General features: G+C 45.0%; 3 protein-coding genes across 3 annotated transcripts; 1 reads left to right on the forward strand and 2 right to left on the reverse strand.

The window, feature by feature from the left end:
- The first annotated feature begins 4,582 nt into the window (after window positions 1-4,582).
- LOC124698854 (protein SINE1-like) lies at window positions 4,583-6,599 on the forward strand. Its single transcript, XM_047231264.1, has 2 exons — window positions 4,583-5,944; window positions 6,051-6,599. The coding sequence occupies exons 1-2, from the start codon at window positions 4,583-4,585 to the stop codon at window positions 6,597-6,599; spliced, it is 1,911 nt and encodes a 636-aa protein (XP_047087220.1).
- A 2,278-nt stretch (window positions 6,600-8,877) lies between these two features.
- On the reverse strand, window positions 8,878-10,250 carry LOC124698855 (serpin-ZXA-like). Its single transcript, XM_047231265.1, has 2 exons — window positions 9,852-10,250; window positions 8,878-9,732 (listed from the first exon to the last, which is right to left on the reverse strand). Exons 1-2 carry the CDS (start codon window positions 10,248-10,250, stop codon window positions 8,926-8,928), a joined length of 1,206 nt encoding a protein of 401 aa, XP_047087221.1. The 3' UTR covers window positions 8,878-8,925.
- A 3,161-nt stretch (window positions 10,251-13,411) lies between these two features.
- Window positions 13,412-16,624, reverse strand: LOC124695976 (pentatricopeptide repeat-containing protein At4g14850). Its single transcript, XM_047228771.1, has 2 exons — window positions 15,036-16,624; window positions 13,412-14,342 (listed from the first exon to the last, which is right to left on the reverse strand). Exons 1-2 carry the CDS (start codon window positions 16,622-16,624, stop codon window positions 13,877-13,879), a joined length of 2,055 nt encoding a protein of 684 aa, XP_047084727.1. The 3' UTR covers window positions 13,412-13,876.
- Between the last annotated feature and the right edge of the window lie 2,579 nt (window positions 16,625-19,203).

Here is a 19,203-nt window from a genome sequence, read left to right on the forward strand (position 1 = left end):
ATGTACACATATTTGCATTGAGATTTTACAAAATATTAATTATGATGATACTATGATACTATCTTATGATACTATGCATTGTGGGGTTAGTATCATAAACTAGTATCATGTGCATAATATTAGTGTATGATACTTCCCATTGTGACAATCTCTCTAATTCACTGTACTAATTCCATTCCAATGGATAAGGCTTATAAATTTAGTGAAAAGTCAAATATTACAAAGCTTGACCAAATATAAATTAAAGAAGAAAATATAAACATCTACAACATGAATCAAATATATTATGAAAATATATTTTACGGCGAATCTACAAATATTGATTTTGTATCGTAAATTTTCATAGTTTTATCCAAATTGATTTTGTTATACCAAGGTTAGAAAATAAGGTTTGGTTTTATAATTATTCACGTATTACTAGTGGTGTGCATTTTGCTTCCAAGGAAATGTCCTTTTTGAGTGCACACATTTACCGGGATCCTTTCTTTTTTAAACTCTCCTTGTTCTCGGAGCTTACATATATTTATCTTATTTTGAGAACTCTATCCTAGTTGTCATCCTACCCCCAAAATGGGGGAGATTGTAGGGGATTTTCCCCCTTATCTATGTTTTGGTGATGATAACACTAAGTTTAACGAATTAATGAGCTTTTGAAACTTGTACCCAGGTTTTAGTTCCTAAATATGTCTACGGAATGAGTTGAAGTATTCAAAGGATGAGAAAGAAACCCCCCATTTAAAAAAAGAAGAAAATTGTTGGAATATTGTGAAGACGATATTCTTCTATATATTGGGTTATAGGTTTGAAACACTACAAAGAGGGGTCACTTGATGCTCAAGAGGGGTTGATCATGCTTACATACATCTTCCAGCAAAAGTTTCATGAGAAAACTTGAAATTAAACTAAAATGCAAAATCCGGAATGGAACTAGAATTCAAGACAAAATTTTGGGTGTGCCGGAATGGTACAAACTGATTCCGGGTTTAGTCCGAGTTTCCGATAACGTTCTGTGACTAGGCGAGAATAAATTTTGGAATTGAGCCGGCGCATTCCAGACCATCCGAAATTTTGTCTGGAATTCTGAACACATTCCGTGTTTTACGAATTTCGCCCAAACGGATATTTTTATGGTGGAACTTTATATACCCTATTTCTTCCCCAATCTCTCACCTACCTCCTCATACGAAAAATAAAGAACTTCAGCTTCTCTCCTCCATTGTTGAGCACCACCAAAACTTAGAGATCTATTCATTCCTCCACCCAAATTCAAATCCCTTCGAGGAAACAAAAGAGGAGATCTGGATCTACACTTCTGCTAAGCCAATCGTGATTCCCCCTCTAGTTCATCAATTTTTTTGTTACTCTTGGGTTCTTTGGAAGCCCTAGGCATGCTAAGGTTGCTTAGAAGCTTCCGGGATGTGGATTTGCTTTGGGAAACATTTGTGAGGGTTTGAAGGTCATCTTAAAGTCCTACAACGAGAAAGAGAGATATTCGTTCATGGGATAGGTTCGGAGAAGAAAGTGAGCCTTTGTGGCATTGGGAAATTCTTCGTGGGATCCCACACCTCTCCTACGTGACATATCTTCCTCTTGAGGAAGGGAACACGAGACATTTTCATCTCCGCGTGCCTTGGTTATTCATATCCAAGCTCCGTTACTTGTGCTTTTACATTTGTGGTAGCCTTCATGCTTGAAGTACCTTGTATTATCATATATATTGTATCACGTAGTTTGCATTAGGGTCATTTACATTTCTGCAAAGCCTAAATTTTCAAAAGAAACTAAATAAGATTTGTAGAACATATTCAACCCCTCTAGGTTACCATCTCTATCCTTTAGGATATTAAAAGGAGGAATATCTTCTGATCAAGAAAAACTTGACAACGTTGATGGTCAATGGTTCTTCGGCTAGCGGTGGTGATCAACAATGGTGTTGCTTCCTTTTTGCATGGGCATTTGATTGCACATACTTTGGGTGATGAGACTTTTGGATAAAAAAAACTATTGCAACTATGGATTTCGAAACCTATTTGCAAATGCATGCATTTTGCGGTATAGCCACATGGGTTCCGCCGGAGCAAAACCACTAAGCTCTTACCGTAAAACCGGATATTCAACTTTACGACACAAGTTTAGGGGGATCTACTTCAAAGGAGCCCGCAGGATGTGGAAAAAAAGTTTTGTGGTTTATTGCATATAGATTTAGTGGTACCAACTTTTGCAAAATCTTGACCAAAAAGTATTTTTGTGGTGTATGATGCATGCCACACCGGAAGAGGTACCGTAAAAATACCCTTTTTTCTCTCTCTTTTTCCCGACTTCTTCCACACCAACAATTTTTTGGCTGAAATGACCAGAGCCTACCTCGGCCGTCGCCTCCTCCTACTCTGTCCATGTCACCCCTCCATCCTCCTTCTCAGGTATGGCCACCCCACCTCGACCTCTCCTATCCCCATTCGCCTTCGACACAGCCGACCTCGCTCCGCCTCGCCCCCTTCTCCCATGGAGGTTTATCAACTATGCAGCTACCATGAAAGTGCTCATGTGAACGGGCCCAAAATTAGTTGCAAATTTATCCAATTTTGACGGTATCCATTAGAATCAAGGTGGCCCGCCGGAATTTGGGGAGGGGGGGGGCTGGTTAGAGCCTCGTTGTGGAATTTTAGTTCATTTAAGCAAGCCCGATGATGGTTGGGATGAAATTTCATATCGCCAGCTGTTGTGTGGATTTATAGTTCACCTGTACAAATTCACTCCAAAATGGAAACATGGGTACCACATAAATAATTACAGTTCAGTTCTATTTGCGGGATGTGATATAGATGCTCTTAGTACACAACCAAATGGCGAGGCTATCTCAAACAATCAACATGTGTGATTGATCGTGCGGGTCAAGCAGTGATTGATTATATTCTAGACGCACATCACACCAAGTTGCTATGGGCGAGGGCAAGAGTTAGTGTACCTGAGCTAGTGGCGGTGGCGAATTGGCATCTATGGGGGAGAAACGTACAGCTGTGAACGATGAGGCGATATAGGATCAGGAGAAGGCGGCAAGATCAATTGATGTTATTTATTCAAACTACATCGTTGCCAACTCTCTAAAAGCTAAACTGAAGATGGGTGGATGGGCGAAGGCTTTGAAGAACTATGTTAAGGTCAACGTGGACCCTTCCTTTGATGCCGGTCTGCTGCGAGGCATAACTGGAGCGGTGATCCGGGACAACAATGGAGGCTTCCTTGCGGCAGCTGCGAATGCTAAGTTGGAGCATGTCCAAGATGCGATGTCAGCGGAATCACGCGCTATTAAGCAAGGACTTATCCTTGCACAACCTATGGGATGCAACATGATCATACTATCGCCAGGCTGCCTTAAAGTGGTGAATATACTGAAGGTGGGAGGTAATTCTGCCGCCATTGCAGCAATGGCTATAGATGACTGTTACTATTTAGCTACTGAGTTTTCAAAAGTTATTTCTGAACATTGCTATGTGAGGCAAATTGTGTAGCTCACGGATTTGCTACGGTAGCTAGGGGGTCGATAGAGCAAGTGTGGCTCAGTGATTTAGTTCTAGGTGTAATAAAACCATTTAGGAGTATAAATTTTCTCGTGCTTGATTTGGGCTTTGGCCTGTTGCACACTCTGATGCTCCAGCTCAGCCCAGATAAGGCCACCGGGCCCAGTGTTGAACCCTGCAGGGCTAGGACGGTAATTTCTCATTCCCAAAATTCAAACTTGCGCACCTTCCGCCGCACGCTCCTCCCGAGCTGCGCTTCCCCCGTTCGAAATGTCATGGCTCACACACCGATGCTAGTATCCACACTAGAAACCGACAGGTGGGGCCTGGATTGCGCTCACCCAGTTACCTATCTCTGGGACTGGACGGACACAGGTGAGAAAAGTAGGAGGCTAGCTCGCCCCTGGAATCCCAATCGTAAAAACCTTCCCCATTTTAGCCTCCGAATCTGACGAGCTGTACTGATAACGCTTGCCAGTCTTCCCAGAGATAGTCTCTCTCAAGTTCAAATCTTCAAGAGGAGAGAGAGAGAGAGAGAGAGAGAGAGAGAAGAGAGAGAGAGAGAGAGAGAGAGAGAGAGTGTGTGTGTGTGAGGAGGCGCGTCCTGATTGCTGCGAGGCGTTTTTGGTTCTTGAATCCAGGTTGGTTTAATTCTCTTCAACGCTGAGCATATAATCTTTGGCCGCCTTGTTCTGCATCGATTCGTTTGTCTTTAGCCTATCTTTAAATGGTTTCGAGTAGAGCACAGAGGCGTTGCCTACTAGAGGTCAATGTGAAAATGGGGATATCTTGAAGAAAATTTCTGAGATTGATTTTATGATTTGGTCTTTATGGCATATATTTAGTAGTTTATGGAGTACTACTAAAATTGGATGCCGCGTGCTTAATTTGATGGATACTAGGACTAAATAGCAATTATTGCTGTTTAATTTTTGCAAGATTTCTGAAAGATGGCACCTTTTTTTTAGTCTGAATCTTCGATTTGTTTCACTGGAGCAGGGCACTGGTACAGAGAAGACGAAGAAGAAGCTGTCTTTTCCTGTTCCGAGACGAGAGATCCACCAATGGGCCGGAGCCTGAGTCCGCTGCTCCGGCAGGAGCTGGAGAACCTCGACAAGGACGCCGACAGCCGCCGGAACGCCATGAAGACACTCAAGTCCTACGCCAAGCAGCTGGACTCCAAGTCCATCCCCCACTTCCTGGCCGAGGTCTCGGACAACAAGGCCCCCGGCCTGCCCTCCGGCGAGTTCACCATCTCGCTCTACGAGGTCCTCGCCAGGGTCCACGGCCGGAACATTGTGCCGCAGATCGGCAACATAATGTCCACCATCATGTGCACCCTGTCGTCCAGCGGCGGGTCCTTCCCGCTGCACCAGGCGTGCTCAAAGGTGGTGCCGGCCATTGCAAGGTATGGCATCGACCCCTCAGCGCCCGAGGAGGACAAGGCCAGCATCATTTCTTCCCTCTGCAAGCCCCTCTGCGGTGCGCTCATGGGCAATCAGGATGGCGCGGCGTCAGGCGCTGCTCTCTGCCTTAAGGCGCTTGTTGAGTCAAACAATTGGAGGTTTGCATCTGGGGAAACGGTTAATGAGGTCTGCTTGAAGGTTGCTGGGGCGATGCATGATAAGTCAACGCGCTCCAATTCTCACATGGGCCTAGCAATGGCGCTTGTCAAGCACAATGGTCTGATTGCAGAGGCATATGCGAGGTCCCTTGTGCGGTCTGCCTTGCAGATTCTTGACGGCGACACCGCTGAGAGCAGCTCCCAGAAGCGGCTCTCCGCCATCCAGATGATTAATTTCTTCATGAAGTTTGTTGACCCTAGGAGCATATCCTCAGAGCTTGGCAAGGTGGTTGATGTCATGGAGCAATGCCAGAACGACCACATGCCATTCGTCCGAGGTGCTGCGTTTGAGACATCACAGACTGCCAAGAACATTGCTGCACAGAAGGGGTCAAGGCATGAGGTCAGCTCGATCCCTATGGTTGGCTCCAACTTCCGAAGGAAAAGAGACAAGAGCCCATGCAGGAGTCTCTGGAGTGCCAAGGGCAGCCCTGGAAGCTCCACCATGTCTGCTTCTCCAGTCCAGTTCCAGTCCCCGGAATCGCACGCTGTGGATTCATCCATCATGTATGGAAGTACCATCACCGAATCACCCATCTCAGTCGGGCAGTCCTCTTGCAACTTTGATCAGAGTCGGCGCGCAAACAGGAGGTTATGGAGCAATGATGGTGTCGATGTTTCTCTGAAGGATGGCTTGTTCATTAAATTCTGTTCAAGCAGCAAGTGCCTTGAAGATGACTTGGGGGAAGTTTGTGACAGTGAAGTAACCGAGACCAATTTTGACTACACTGATACATTCACAGGATTTGTGTCAGCTAGCCCCAACAAGATCATATCAAGAGATAATACCCCCAGTCCGCAGGTATAACTACATGTCTACACTGCTTTAGTTTTGATTCTGAAATGTTTCTACATATTGTGTATATCAGTCACCTGTTTACTGACTTTGCCATTTATTGTTGTCCTAGGCTTCTGAGAGGCCAATCAGCATTGATGATGTCAAGATATACACAACACCGAGAAAGCTTCTGCGATCTCTTCAGAGTTCATATGACTTTGACTCTGCTCGCCATGAGGAACAATCCATTGCCAAGCTGAACTGCTCATCATCGTCATCATCATCACCATCCGATGTGGAACATAATGAACTAGTGGAATCATCTGAGGATATACAATCTGAGCATTCCGAGAGCAAGAGTGAAGAGCGGAACAATGAAATTGAAATAGCTGCTAGGCCTAGCGCTAACACTGGTACTAAGATTGTCTGCAACGAAGATAAACCAGGTTTCTCCAGTTCTGAAGTTGAGAATATATCCTGCAAAGAATCCTCTGAGGCTGAACTCTCCTCGGAACACATAGAGCAAGATGTTTGCGTGACAAGAAGCAGAGGAAAGGCCAGGAAGTATAAGACAATATTCAGTTTACTTCTGAGCTTAACCATTATCATTATATCAATGATTGCTCTGTTAATTAGGATAGAGAGTTGTGAGGATTATATTGGCCTTGTCCCCACTTGATGTATGTGGGTCTTTGTACCATTTAGGTCATTGCATTGTTTCTACCACAGTAGTGGTTAGCTGGCTTAATTATCTTGCAGTCATTAATCTCTGTGACAGCAAAACCTTTGATTATGTTCATTTATTTTGTGTCTATGATGTACCTATTAAGTGATTCCCTGTTGTGTTGTTATGCTGATGATAGTACTCACACTTTCTTAAAATTGTTTTTGTTTGAAAGTGATTTTAGCCCCTTATATTTTCACAAAAAATCCATTTTATTTACCTATGGTTGTGACACAGTACATGAAACTGAAATGTAGTTGTGTTTCTTCAGGGATAACTGTGATGCACAAACGTGCAAAAGCTTCTCTTAAAGCACGACAATATTGCGCCAGCGTCTGGCCACCTGTTGCGCTGCAGTAGTTCATTCTCTGATTATTGCAAATTAAGCAGCTAGCACAAGGAGATGATTGAATACTACGCCTGCAGTTTCTATGATGTTATTGCCGTAACAGATTAGGTGGCATGTAACTTAGACTGAATATTTAGGACTATATACTGCCATAAAAGAATGCAATCTTTGTAAGAAAAAGAGGCATGCTGATTGCATAGCTCATAGCTGACAGAATAAAAGTAATCCAGGTAATAAAAAAGAATAAAAGTAATTGAATCTGACCTTCAGTTGGTGTGTTAGTTGCCAGGGAAGTATGAATTACGTTACTTCTCTTGCATTTTTGTATTGTAGATTCCAATTCTGTGTGTGTACTTTTGCTGGTTGACTGGTTCTGTTTGATGTTAATCGAGAAAAAAATCATTCTCTTGAAATGAAACTATCAATCTATCTTTGAATAGAACATTGCTTGCCTTCTGACTCACCTAGTCTGATTTGCAACCAGTTAATGTGTTGGTTCATGAATGGGGAATAAAGGCTACCAAATTGCCCATTCATATTTTCCTTAAAAACAATTTGATATATACACGTAAGCAAGAAACTGGTAGGATTCTCTAGCGCAAATGTCGAATTTCTGTTAAAGTATCTCCTGATTTGTGTAAGGCATTCGATTCGTTCGACATGTGCTGCAACCGGGAAATCATAGGCAGATGGAGCCTTTCCTCCATGGTTCAATCACTGCCTACAGGAAATAAACGTTGTTGCTCATACATTAGCTAGGTTCTGTTATGATTCTAAAAATTCGTGTAATTGGGATGATGAGCCCCCTAGCTGTATTCTGAGCAAACTGGTGGACGATGTAATTGTTATCTAAATATCAATAAAGTTGCAGTGGTGGCTTTCCCTCAAAAGTAAATTCTGGGTTGTAGTATGTATGGTAAATTCCTGATCCTGGTAAGTAGTATGTGTCCATAATAAGTGATCGCACATATGCAGGCACCTTCCTATCGTACTGTTGTATCAAAAAGATGTGGATCTGTCCTTGTTGTTGGATTCTTCATTACTCTTCACCGGTGTGGACCTTGAATTTGAGGAGAATTGAGTGGTCAATTGGCTGATCAAATTCGTTCATATATGCAGTTGTAGTAATTAGCTGCAAAAACTTATTTCTTTTATGCTTCCAGACGTGTTGAAAAAATTAAGCGGATTGATGCCTAACAATATTTTTGTTAGTACTAGTGGCCAACTAAAAGAGGATCTATTTATCGTGAAATAACGCATGTAGTCAAAAAAAGAGAGGATCTATTTGGCTGAACGGTCAGGGGTGATCAGTGAAGTACAGTTGGAAAGCACTTGAAATTAAACTCTGGTCGCCATTCTAAGAACTTGCTGAAAGTTTGAGGTTGCCGGACAAACAATACACATCCGTTGGCTCTGGTAGGAGCAGAGAAATAAAAGAAAGCATGTGAACCCCTATCGTTCGTACCAACTTCAGATAGCAGAGCAAGTCTTTGACGGGAAATAGTAATTTGTTCAAGGAGGGAGAAGGCCTATCTAGGTGGTGCAGCACAAGTGGTCTCTTCCCCCGGCTGGCCAAGTACATAGCGGATTGATTCAGTCAGTCGTGCTAGCCATGGTGCTACCATCGTCGCACTTTAGTAGTGGTCTTTCCAAGCTTATCGCAAATAGCACCAGGAGATGATAAAATCCAAGCAAATAGCCAATGCCTGAAGTTTATAGAATCTCTTTTTGACATGGAAGTTTCTATAATGTGGATGCTGATCAGTTGGTGGGATAAAGGACATGGGCGACGAACACGATCACCCCTGACCGCTCCTCCATGATGATGAAACTGAATGGATGGTCAGCGACGAACTGTACCGGTGGCTGCATCGCAAAAGCAGCTAGCACAAGTAGATATTAGAATGCAAAGAATTAGCCTGAAGTTAGTTTCTACAATTTGGATGCTGATCTGTTGGTGGGATCAAGGACATGGCCGGCGAAGACGATCACCCCTGACCGCTCCTCCATGATGAAGAAAGTGAAGGGATGGTCAGCGACGAACTGGGTCGGTGGCTTCCTTCCAGCACCCTTCATCAACGTCACTGTGGCCGCGGCCGCCTCCGTCCCATCTTCGTCCACCTTGACGACTGCCTTGTGCAGAACCTTGCTGAGGTAAGTCGAGTGGTTCTTGTGGAAGATGCCCCGCAGGTCAGCCGACTCCGGCGAGAATGGCAGCAAGAGCCCCATCAGACGGAGGTCGTCGCCCAGGTCCCAGTCGAAGCTTGTCTCGAATTTGGGCAGCCTAACCGTGAGGACGGCCGACTTATTGGCCGTCTTGGGTAGGACACTGTAGAGGTACTCCGGCCCTGCGGTGATGGCGTCCACCATGCCGGCGATCCCCTGGTGGTCGTCCGGGAGGAAGATGTACATGGAGTAGTGCGTGTCGTCTGAGGCAGAGCCATGCTTGTAGGGGAGCTTGAGGACCTTGAAGCCGTCGACGGAGGAGGCGTAGTGCACGCCGTACATGGTCTGGGTCATGAACTGCGCGTCGACACGGGTGCCGTCGAGCCGGTGGAACGTGCCCGGCCCCGTGCGGCGGGCTTGGAACGGGTGGAGCCACTTGGCCTTGAAGTAGACGGCGTTGGCGAGCACGAGGTCGGTGTTGGGTGTGATGTCGCTGGCGGAGACGATGGAGTCGATGAGGTTGTTCGTGGCCGTCCTCACCCAGCTGTTGATCGCCTCCGCCACTTCCACCGGCTTCACGAATCACCATCGATTTTGTTGTCAGAGATGTACTAGAAGGAAAAATCGATGCGAGATTGTGCAGCATGAACAACAGACAAGCAAGCGGATCTATCTAGTGCTAATTAGCAAACCTTGTCGGCGAAGCTCACGGCGCGGGCCACGGAATTGTAGCACTGATCCGCGACGTCCCGGAAGGCCCTGCTGATTCCGCCGCGCGAGGCCTCGACCCAGATGCCGCCGCTGAAGAGGACGCTCGGCCCGCCGGAAGCCGCCCGATCGCCCAGGACCTGGTGGACGACGCGTCGGCCGAAGTCGGCGAGGCCCGGCGACGAGGGCGCCCCGAGGAAGGCGAGCAGCTGGTCGAGCGTGGCCCCGCGCGCCCCCGCGGCCACGAGGGAGAGCGCCGCGTGGATGGAGGCCGGAGAGAAGGCGACGTTGCCCTTGGCGGAGAAGTTGCCGCTTGCCGGCGCGAGCTGCTTGGCGAGGCGGAGCGCGAGGGCAGTCTGCCCGTCGCGGACTGCGGCGGCCATGGCTGGGCGCGCTACGGGGTGGAGACCCGTGACGTTGAGTCCGGCACCGTACAACAGCGTCGCGGTGACGGCGGCGGCGAGCGCGAGAAGGAGGAGGACGCGGAGAAGCTTGGGTGACGTCATCGGCGCGTGCCGGTGCGTAACCAGGGAAGGAAGACGGGGACGGGTGTCCGCCTGGATTTTGTTGGCCCAGCAAACTGTACCAAAACATAGGCCAGAAACTTGAGCCCGCTCGTCCTGGGTGGCACTTCAGACCAACCAAAGGGGCGGTCTTCCAAATTCCAAGTGTTTGTACGCTGCGTCTCTTCCTTTTCATTGATCTAGTAAATGTGTTATGAGTTGGAACAACAAGCATGATTTTGTCTGGAAATATACGTTGAATCCATACATCTTTTAGGAAAAAAGAAGTCTAAACCAGGGTAGGTACTCACAGAGGAACAGATGAGCGTCCTCAAGTTTCTGGCCTATGTTTTGGTACAGTACTCTGAAACATGTACATGGATGTGTTCTTCCTAACATCATAAAGGAGTAATAATATATATTCCATGAGGGCAAATCATAAAACATCAGTACTGTAAACATACTGCTATGAGGGCGTAATATCACTAGGTCATAGAGCTTGAAGTGACTACACCTAACATGCATTCTTTTCAATTTGTTGGAACTATACAATCGCAAGGGAAAGACTGCCTAGAAATTCCCTTCCACAGACCCCACAATGTGTGGAAGCTTTTTCGCACTGGCTACACCCTTTTTTTTCATACAATCGCATACTCTCAGAGTCTCACCCAACTCCCACCCTTGTAATTTATCAACTGAACTCCTTCTCTGCAGTATCAATAAAACAAATATAACAACTACAATGTTATTTTTTCATGTGTGCACACATACAAACAATCGTACTAACTGTATTAGGCCAAACTTGTTAGAAACACATCTAAATTGTAAGAGCTTGATGATCACACTATTTCCTCAAAAAATAAAAATAAAATGGTGTGGGAGTTTCAGTCAAGGTGCCTAATGCTTTATCAACCTACACTAAACAAATATAAATAATTTCCTTTCACATAGATGAGATTCGGAGTCTAGATCCCCTTGAAGTATGTAAAATTAAGAGGAGCCTTGAACGGATGACTAGGTGGATTACCATCAAGAGAAATAGTGCCTTCTAGCAGGAGTCTGGGATGATGAAATGTATGATTACTTTATAAGTGACACTGAAGGAACAAATATGTGAAACCAGCCAGCCTTTTGTTTTTACCCTGTTCAAGTTTTCCTGTGTTGATGTGAATTGAAACATAGGAAATAGAATAAAGGCACTAAAGGTGTAAATATGCAATTCGAAGCAGAAGGTGAGAAATAATACCAATTCTTTATGTATGCTACACCTGCTGCCATGCAGGCCAGAAATCCCCATTGCAGCACTGAAATATTCTAACTTTGTTTAATGTGCCCAGAATAGACAACAAACACTGATAACGTTCAAACATGTTGGAGGTGTAACTGCTCAAATTCTTACAGCGAATGGAGTCCAAGGGAAGAAGATGGCCATGGCGCTGCTGGGCGGATGCCGCCCTCCAGTTGACAACTCCCCCCAGATGTCCTGCCAAGTGTGCCGCACAGGCTCCCCTCCTTGCTTTCAATCGAAATTGATATATAATGTACATCAACGTATTATCGAAATCAACAAATTCTGTAGATGCCACCATATGTACTACTTGAAACACAAAACTGAAGAGCGGTCAGTTGTCCGTCAAATATTTATATCAACTCGCAAACAACACACAAGGAGCAGTAAGGTATCCGTAATATTCTACGCACATTCAGCTGCGTTGAGAACCTTATCTAACAGTTTCAAACAAAGAAAATTTCAGAACTATCTATTCAAACCCAAGCTCATTTTTGGGTGTAATCCAAGGGAGCCAGAGAGTTGGACCAAAGTTGGGGAGACAAAAGTGCATCCCTGCTGTTATTATCCAAGTTGAGATCCCAGGTATTACAGGAGACTCTGTGCATGCAAGTCTTAATGGTCGGTACCATCCTTTCAAGATCGAACTCGGATGGCTGCATCGTGAGGACTTTGCAGACATATTTAAAAAAAATTGGAGTAGACCGGTGGCTGATCAAACTCCCATCCAGGAACGTTAGAACTTGTGCTTTGCGGCGTCAGAGGATGGCGTTACATACCAGTGGCATATATATAGAAAACAAAAATAACGGCTGTCATTGATTATAGATGAACTCGATAAAATTGCGGAAACATGGTCACTCTCTGATCAGAAGATTGAGTCTACGAGCCAATTGAATGAACATATTGCACGCATTCTCATCGCCTCCCCCCCCCCCCCCCGCCCCCTTTTCTCATGCCATCGTCATCGCAGTGCGCGGCACCATCAACATTGCTGTCCTCCTGGACTCCATTGCTGGCATTGTTCGACAACCCAGCACGCCGTAGTGCGAGTTGGTGGGATACTTGACCACCACATGAAGCAGCCCTGAGATCGCCTTACTAGCCACCTCCAACTTGTGTTTCACCATACGACGATAACTTCATCAGGTGCAGCGCGTCGAGCCACTCCCCACGCCACCATCATAGGGCATGGGCTCTTTGCCAAAGCCGGTCGCGGCGGTATCCGTTTGATGTGGGAGAAGGGTTGGGTGGGAGGGTAATGGTCTTGCTGGAGTACTTCTTGAGGTAGGTGATGATGACGGGTTCAAGAAATTTGAGTTGCAACAGCAGTACTTTTTGAGAGAGAGTCGAGGGGTTTTTATCTGAAGTAACAAATTAGAATGACTACAAACACCTCCTGTATGGTTCTGGTGGGCTCCAGCTGTCAGATACTGTGACACATCACCGAAATAGGGGGGAGCTGGTTTAAGACTGTAGGTGAACTCCTTTAGGGCTTGTTTGGTACTAGAGTTTTAGTGGGGATTAGCAGGGATAATCCGCTCCAAACTTCAAATCCCCACTTATCCCCAATATATGTTTGGTGCTAGAGTATGAGCGAGTTTAATCCCCACTTTTCCCCAAATTTTAGTGTAATTTTTTCAATCCCCAATACTCTACCCCTACCTAGTGGATTGGGGATGGGGTTTTGTGGGGATTGGGTGACAACAGTGATTCACCCAATACTCTAGAGTATTATCCCCGCTAATTCCCACTAAAACACTAGTACCAAACAAGGCATTAGCAAGTATAAGGACTGTATTGGTGCACTTCTGAGTTTGGTAGCAGTTTTGAAGACTGTCAGATAGTTTAAGGACTGTGGATGCAATTCACTCTTGTCCAAATAGTTCTCTCACTGCTGCAATTATAACAATAATACAAAAATGAGCTTAGGTAGCTTCATAGCATTCTACTGCAGCAATGTCGGATATTTGTAGTAACACTGTGACCTAGTGCACACATGACTTCTACACTTCTACTCATTTGAAAGTTCGAACGAAGGACTTCGAGTAATTATACAATAAAGAACAAAGTAAGCTAAAATATCATCCTTCTGGAGGGATAATTTATAATGTGATGTAACTCTACAGGAACTAATTTTACATACCTTTTCCTTTTATCTTTTCAGAACTGATTCTAGGGATGGCAAAAGAATATGTGTACCACATGGACAGAACTTTCACCAATAATCCTTGCATGAACACTCATATTGTTTGAAGCGATGAAACCTATTATTGTCTCTCACAATTATCTCCCTACCAACAATACCAGATATAAACTTGAAAGCTCGGTGGCAATCCACACATATTCTCAAGTTCTTTGTGATCCTTATAGGTACACCAGGCGGTATGTGAATGAGTCCAAAGGCCACAGCAAGCTTCTCACTATGTTGGAACACCTCTGATTCTTTTTCTTCTTCCTCAAGATCATAAAGTGAATACTGTGTGTCTGCCATGTACCCAGAAGCTTGCATTTGCCTTTTGAGCTTGGCTAGTAATGCCCGGATCTCATTATTCATCTCATGTTTTGTATCCTTGGCATGGAAAACATGCACAACATTTTTCCAAGTGATCCAGCTACACCCTGGGTCTTTCTTGATTCCGACATCTTTCATCTCCTTCCTTACATAAGTTGCTTCTGCCCACCTGGACAAGTTCAGAAGATAGTAAGATACATTATATCAATAGCATGAATTGCGTGCTGGTACATTTATTGTAAGGCCAAGTTCCGTTCCAAAGAGTGGCATAATATGGACTTGGCATATATATCATCAGATGTCTTAAAGGATATTGAAATATTATTTTCTTATTTCTGCAACATAGTGCTTTGGTTAACATGTGAAAGTTACAGATGTATGTAAGAGTAATGAGCTTAAGCTCACTTTTAGGAGATGTGTTAAATGATAGATTTTATGGGTGTGTGTGGCTTGAGTTGGTTCAAACTGTGAGACTCTAACCTTATCTGATGCCGTAGATAAAACTTTCAGTGGTACCACTCCTTTAAGACTTATAATGTAAAATTGTTTGATAGAATGGTTGATTACAGTGATCCTATTCCTGCTCCTGATGTCAGGCAGCTGAATATACCTCACATATTTACAACATCCAATCTATATAGTATGAAATTCAACTTATGATGAATATAATACACATAAATTGGTGTTCTAGATGTTCAAATATTTTTCTATAAATTTGGTCAAACTTGAAGTAGTTTGACTTAGGACAAAACTAGAACTTCAATTATTTTGGAACGGAGTAGTATGTCAGTATTTGTCATGTCATCCATGTCACCAAGAGCACCTAAAAGAAATTTAATATGAGTAAGGTAGTTATTTCTACCTGCCAGCTGATGCGAGCATGTTTGATAGCAACACGTGGTTGCCAGAGTCCTGGGGGTCAAGTTGAAACAACCTCTCAGCAGCAATCCTTCCCAACTCTGTCTTCCCATGCATCTTGCATGCCCCAAGTAGGGCTCCCCAGAGAGAAATGGAAGGCCTCATTGGCATCCTCTGTATAATCTCATAAGCTCGCTCTTCCATTCCTGCACGCCCAAGCATGTCAACCACACAGGCATAGTGCTCAGTCCGTGGTTCTATCCCAAACCTCTCCTTCATTGTCTCAAACAACTCATACCCTTCCTTTGTCAAACCTCCTCTACTGCAGGCTGTGATCACATTTACAAGTGTGATGTAATTAGGTGCTGTTTCTCCACTCGTTATCATATCATTGAACACCGCCAGTGCATTCGTAGCATCCCCGATGTGAGCATACCCTCCAATCATCGCATTCCATGTGACAAGATTCCGCTGCGGCATATCCAAAAAAACATGTTCCGCATCTTCAACAGCCCCGCACTTCCCATACATGTCAACCAATGCACTTGCAACAAAAATGTTTGCATCAATGCAAGAGCGTACAGCAACTGCATGCAGAGCACGGCCAAGGTCAAGGCCTAGCAGGCCAGCGCAGGTAGTAAGCACGCTGGAGACCATGAAGTCAGTGGGCTCTTCCCCAGCACTCCTGGCACCCAGGTACACTGCAAAGGCATCCTCCTCTGCGCCGTTATGTGCATATGCAGAAACCATGGAACACCACGACACACTATTCCTGACTGTCATCGCATCAAACACCATCCTTGCCTTGTCCGCACATCGGCACTTCCCATAGAAATCAACCATCGCATTCGAAACTGAGATATCCATGTCAAACCCGCACTTCACCACAAACCCATGGAATTGGTCCCCAAGCAACAGGAGCATAGCTCCAGCACACGCGTTGAAGAAGGCACATACCGAGACGACATTCGGCATCCCACCAGCCTCCCTGAGCCCAAAGTAAGCTTGGATCGTCTCGAAGGGCCGCCCATCGAGCACGGCGTTGGTCATCACCGCATTCCACGCCACCACGTTTCTGTGAGGCATTTCCTCGAACAGGCGGCGAGCCAGCCCGAGGCGGCCGGTCTTGAAGTACATGTCCAGCGCGGCGCATGAGACAAAGGGGTCGACGGGGAGGTAGCCGACCCTAAGCGCGAGCGCGTGTATCTGTGGACCGACGTCGGAGCGAGGAGGCGCGGAGGCAGCGGCCTTGAAGGCGGAGGGGAAGGTGAAGTCGTTGGGACGGATGCCGAGGCGGAGCATGGCGGCGAAGGCGGAAAGTGCGGGGAGCGGGCGCGCGTGCTGCGCGGCGCCGGAGATGAAGGCGGTGAAGGAAACGACCGTGGGGCTGGGGTCGGAGGCGAGCGCGGAGGCGGCGGCCGCCGGGAGGTCGAGCTTCGAGTAGAGGTTGACAAGGTGCGCGCAGATGAAGGGCGGAAGGTCCGGCGAAAGCAGCCTGAGGGCGCGCGCGTGCGCGGCGCGGCCGAGGCGAGGGGAGCGCGACGCGATCGCGGCCTCGACCGCAGCAGCAAGGAGCTGCGGGTCGGCCGCCATGGCCGCGGCTCCCGGGCGCATTTCTGCGCGGGCGTTCTCCGAGTTAGGCGTTGAGCGTGTTCGAAACCTCGCTCCCAATACTATCGTTTCCTTTTTCTAAACAAAAATGTACTGGTAAAAAAAAAACCACTACTGTACTACCCTTTTGAAGCTCGTTTTAGGCTCAGTTCTTTTGGCGGCTTCTCCGAGAAGCTGCCCTCCCCCCAGCTTCCTGGAGAAGCCGTACCAAAAATTTAGGGAAGCTTCCAGACTAGTCTAGCCTAGACCATTTCAGAAGCCTTTCAAAATTTTGGGGGTGACTTCCCCAGGAAGCTGGAGGGAGGGCAGCTTCTCGGAGAAGCCACCAAAAGAACTGAACCTTATCCTTTGTAAATTTTCGCCAAAACATTGAATAACTCAATAGGGATCCTAGTTGCACTTTCAATACCCCAATTTTAGCGATTGATGAGAACACAACTTAACTTACTAACAAATGAGATATAATTAGTGTAGGTTTTAGTCCTTAACAACTACATTGAGCTCCCTCTAAATATCTGCATTGTTTTTATGGCTAGTGGAATGCAAGTGCACATGAGATGGAGAAGTGTGAATGTTCATTGTTCATTGTTCATTATTCATTATATGTACCTAGGATACACAACTCATGTGTGGTGAACAAAATGATGCAAGCTTATACAATTTAACTTAAATAAGAAATTATCCAGATAAAACATAGCACATTAATAGATTTTACAAGACAATAACATATAGATAGACATTTAGTCTTGTATCTCTCCAAGCTCCCATAAAAAAATCATCGTTGCCTTTAAATTGCTCTCTTCTCCTCTTTTGGCACCAAGACACCAAAATGAGAACACAAAATCTACCCAGAGTCCTAGGACCTAGGAATAAGGAGTGTCTTCTCTTGTCATGTTCGCTTCTCCTCCATGATCACTTGAAATGACAATAGTTTGAGTGGATTCTTTTAACCCTGAATGAGTTGTAGTTAGAGTATCACCATCACTACCACTTGAGCCTGATCCTAGGTGAGTCGTCTTCCTCATCAATTTCCTCTTCTTCCTCGAGTGTCGTTAGGAATAGGATATCGATCCTCTTGGACCCCCCTCGAAACATTCTCTTCATCTCCCAAGTTGTCAATCTCAACAACTGTGTGATATTGAGGACCATGAGCTACTTTGGATCTCCTCACATGCTTCTTCTTCTTCTCATTTTCTAGCTCTACGTACCCCCAAGCTTCCTTCTCTCTAAGGTACATGCTAAAGCTTTCCTCATATGATTTTAGTTATATCTCATCTTAAACTTGTTAGTCTCTTAGAGGATAACTTGTTTATTGTCAAGCACCCAATCAAACCTCTCATTTGATGTCTGTGGCTTGGAGGTGATTAACTGATGAATGGAAGAGCCAGCATCTTATCTCACATAGGTATTTGGGAACATGATGTTTAGCCTTGATTATGAAGATTTCTTGGTCTTCCTGTTTCCTTCTCCGTTGGGTGAGTAGAAATTCTGCTTGTGGGTGAGCTTGTATCTTTATCCCTTGGATAGGGGCAATTTATATAGTCTGATTACCATTTATTGAGAATTATCTGCAAATATTATATTGTACAGTGCACTAAGTGACCTAAAATCAAAGAACATCTCGTTACCTTTGGTCATATGATTAGGTACATCCACTATCATGCATCCATTCTTTCTCGTCGAAGGAGTAACTCTACAAAGCAAGTTAATTACTTTTAGGAACCCATACCATCTTGGGTCCCTTAGAGACAACAAGAGGTGTATGTATGCCAATTTATTCAACGGAGACATATTGGGGGTTAGTGTTGAAATAAATGTATTTCCTATCCCATTTCCTCGGTTCAATTTTTTGGGATAGTTGGTCAGTGCATCAATTCTATATGAAATCATAGCCAATAAGTCTCAGATTCAAGATCATACACGTGGGTGTGTGTAAACATATAAATATATTGCCTAGCCCTTTTACATGAATTCAAACTTTTGGGATAGTTGGCTAGTGCATAAATTTAATATGCTATCAGAACCAAGAGTCTTCAAGTTCAAGACCCCGCCAACACACTATTAAAAAATTTATGCGGCCTACATCGAACCCATGTCTAAGGACTAAATTAGCCTAGACGTGAGGGACGATGTTTTTTTTCCGACAAAGAGCATATATTAATATCAAGAAGATACCAATTAGATCCAGCCTCTGCGACAACGCATTGGTCTAGCGGCATTACGGATGCACACAACAAAAAAAAGGTCCCACTACAATGATCTATTCCTTTTAGCAGCCGTACTAACACCACCAAGACAACACAAGGAATCCAGCATCTTCAAAAGCACCGCCGTCCCCCGATCATGAAAGACATTGTTAAAATATTGATATATTGCCTAGCTCTTTTTCCATTAGTCCATACTTTTGATTGAGTTGGCTAGCGCATCAAGAATTAGTCGTTGTACATTCAACAATAATCTCAGGGATCCAATTTGTACTATAATGCGCATGGTTAGGATTTCCAAGGTTTATAAGATCTTATCGTTGTTATGACTCATAAGATTATTGCACTATGCCAAAT

The sequence above is a fragment of the Lolium rigidum genome, chromosome 3 (genome assembly GCF_022539505.1).
Source record: "Lolium rigidum isolate FL_2022 chromosome 3, APGP_CSIRO_Lrig_0.1, whole genome shotgun sequence".
Taxonomy (NCBI): domain Eukaryota; kingdom Viridiplantae; phylum Streptophyta; class Magnoliopsida; order Poales; family Poaceae; genus Lolium; species Lolium rigidum.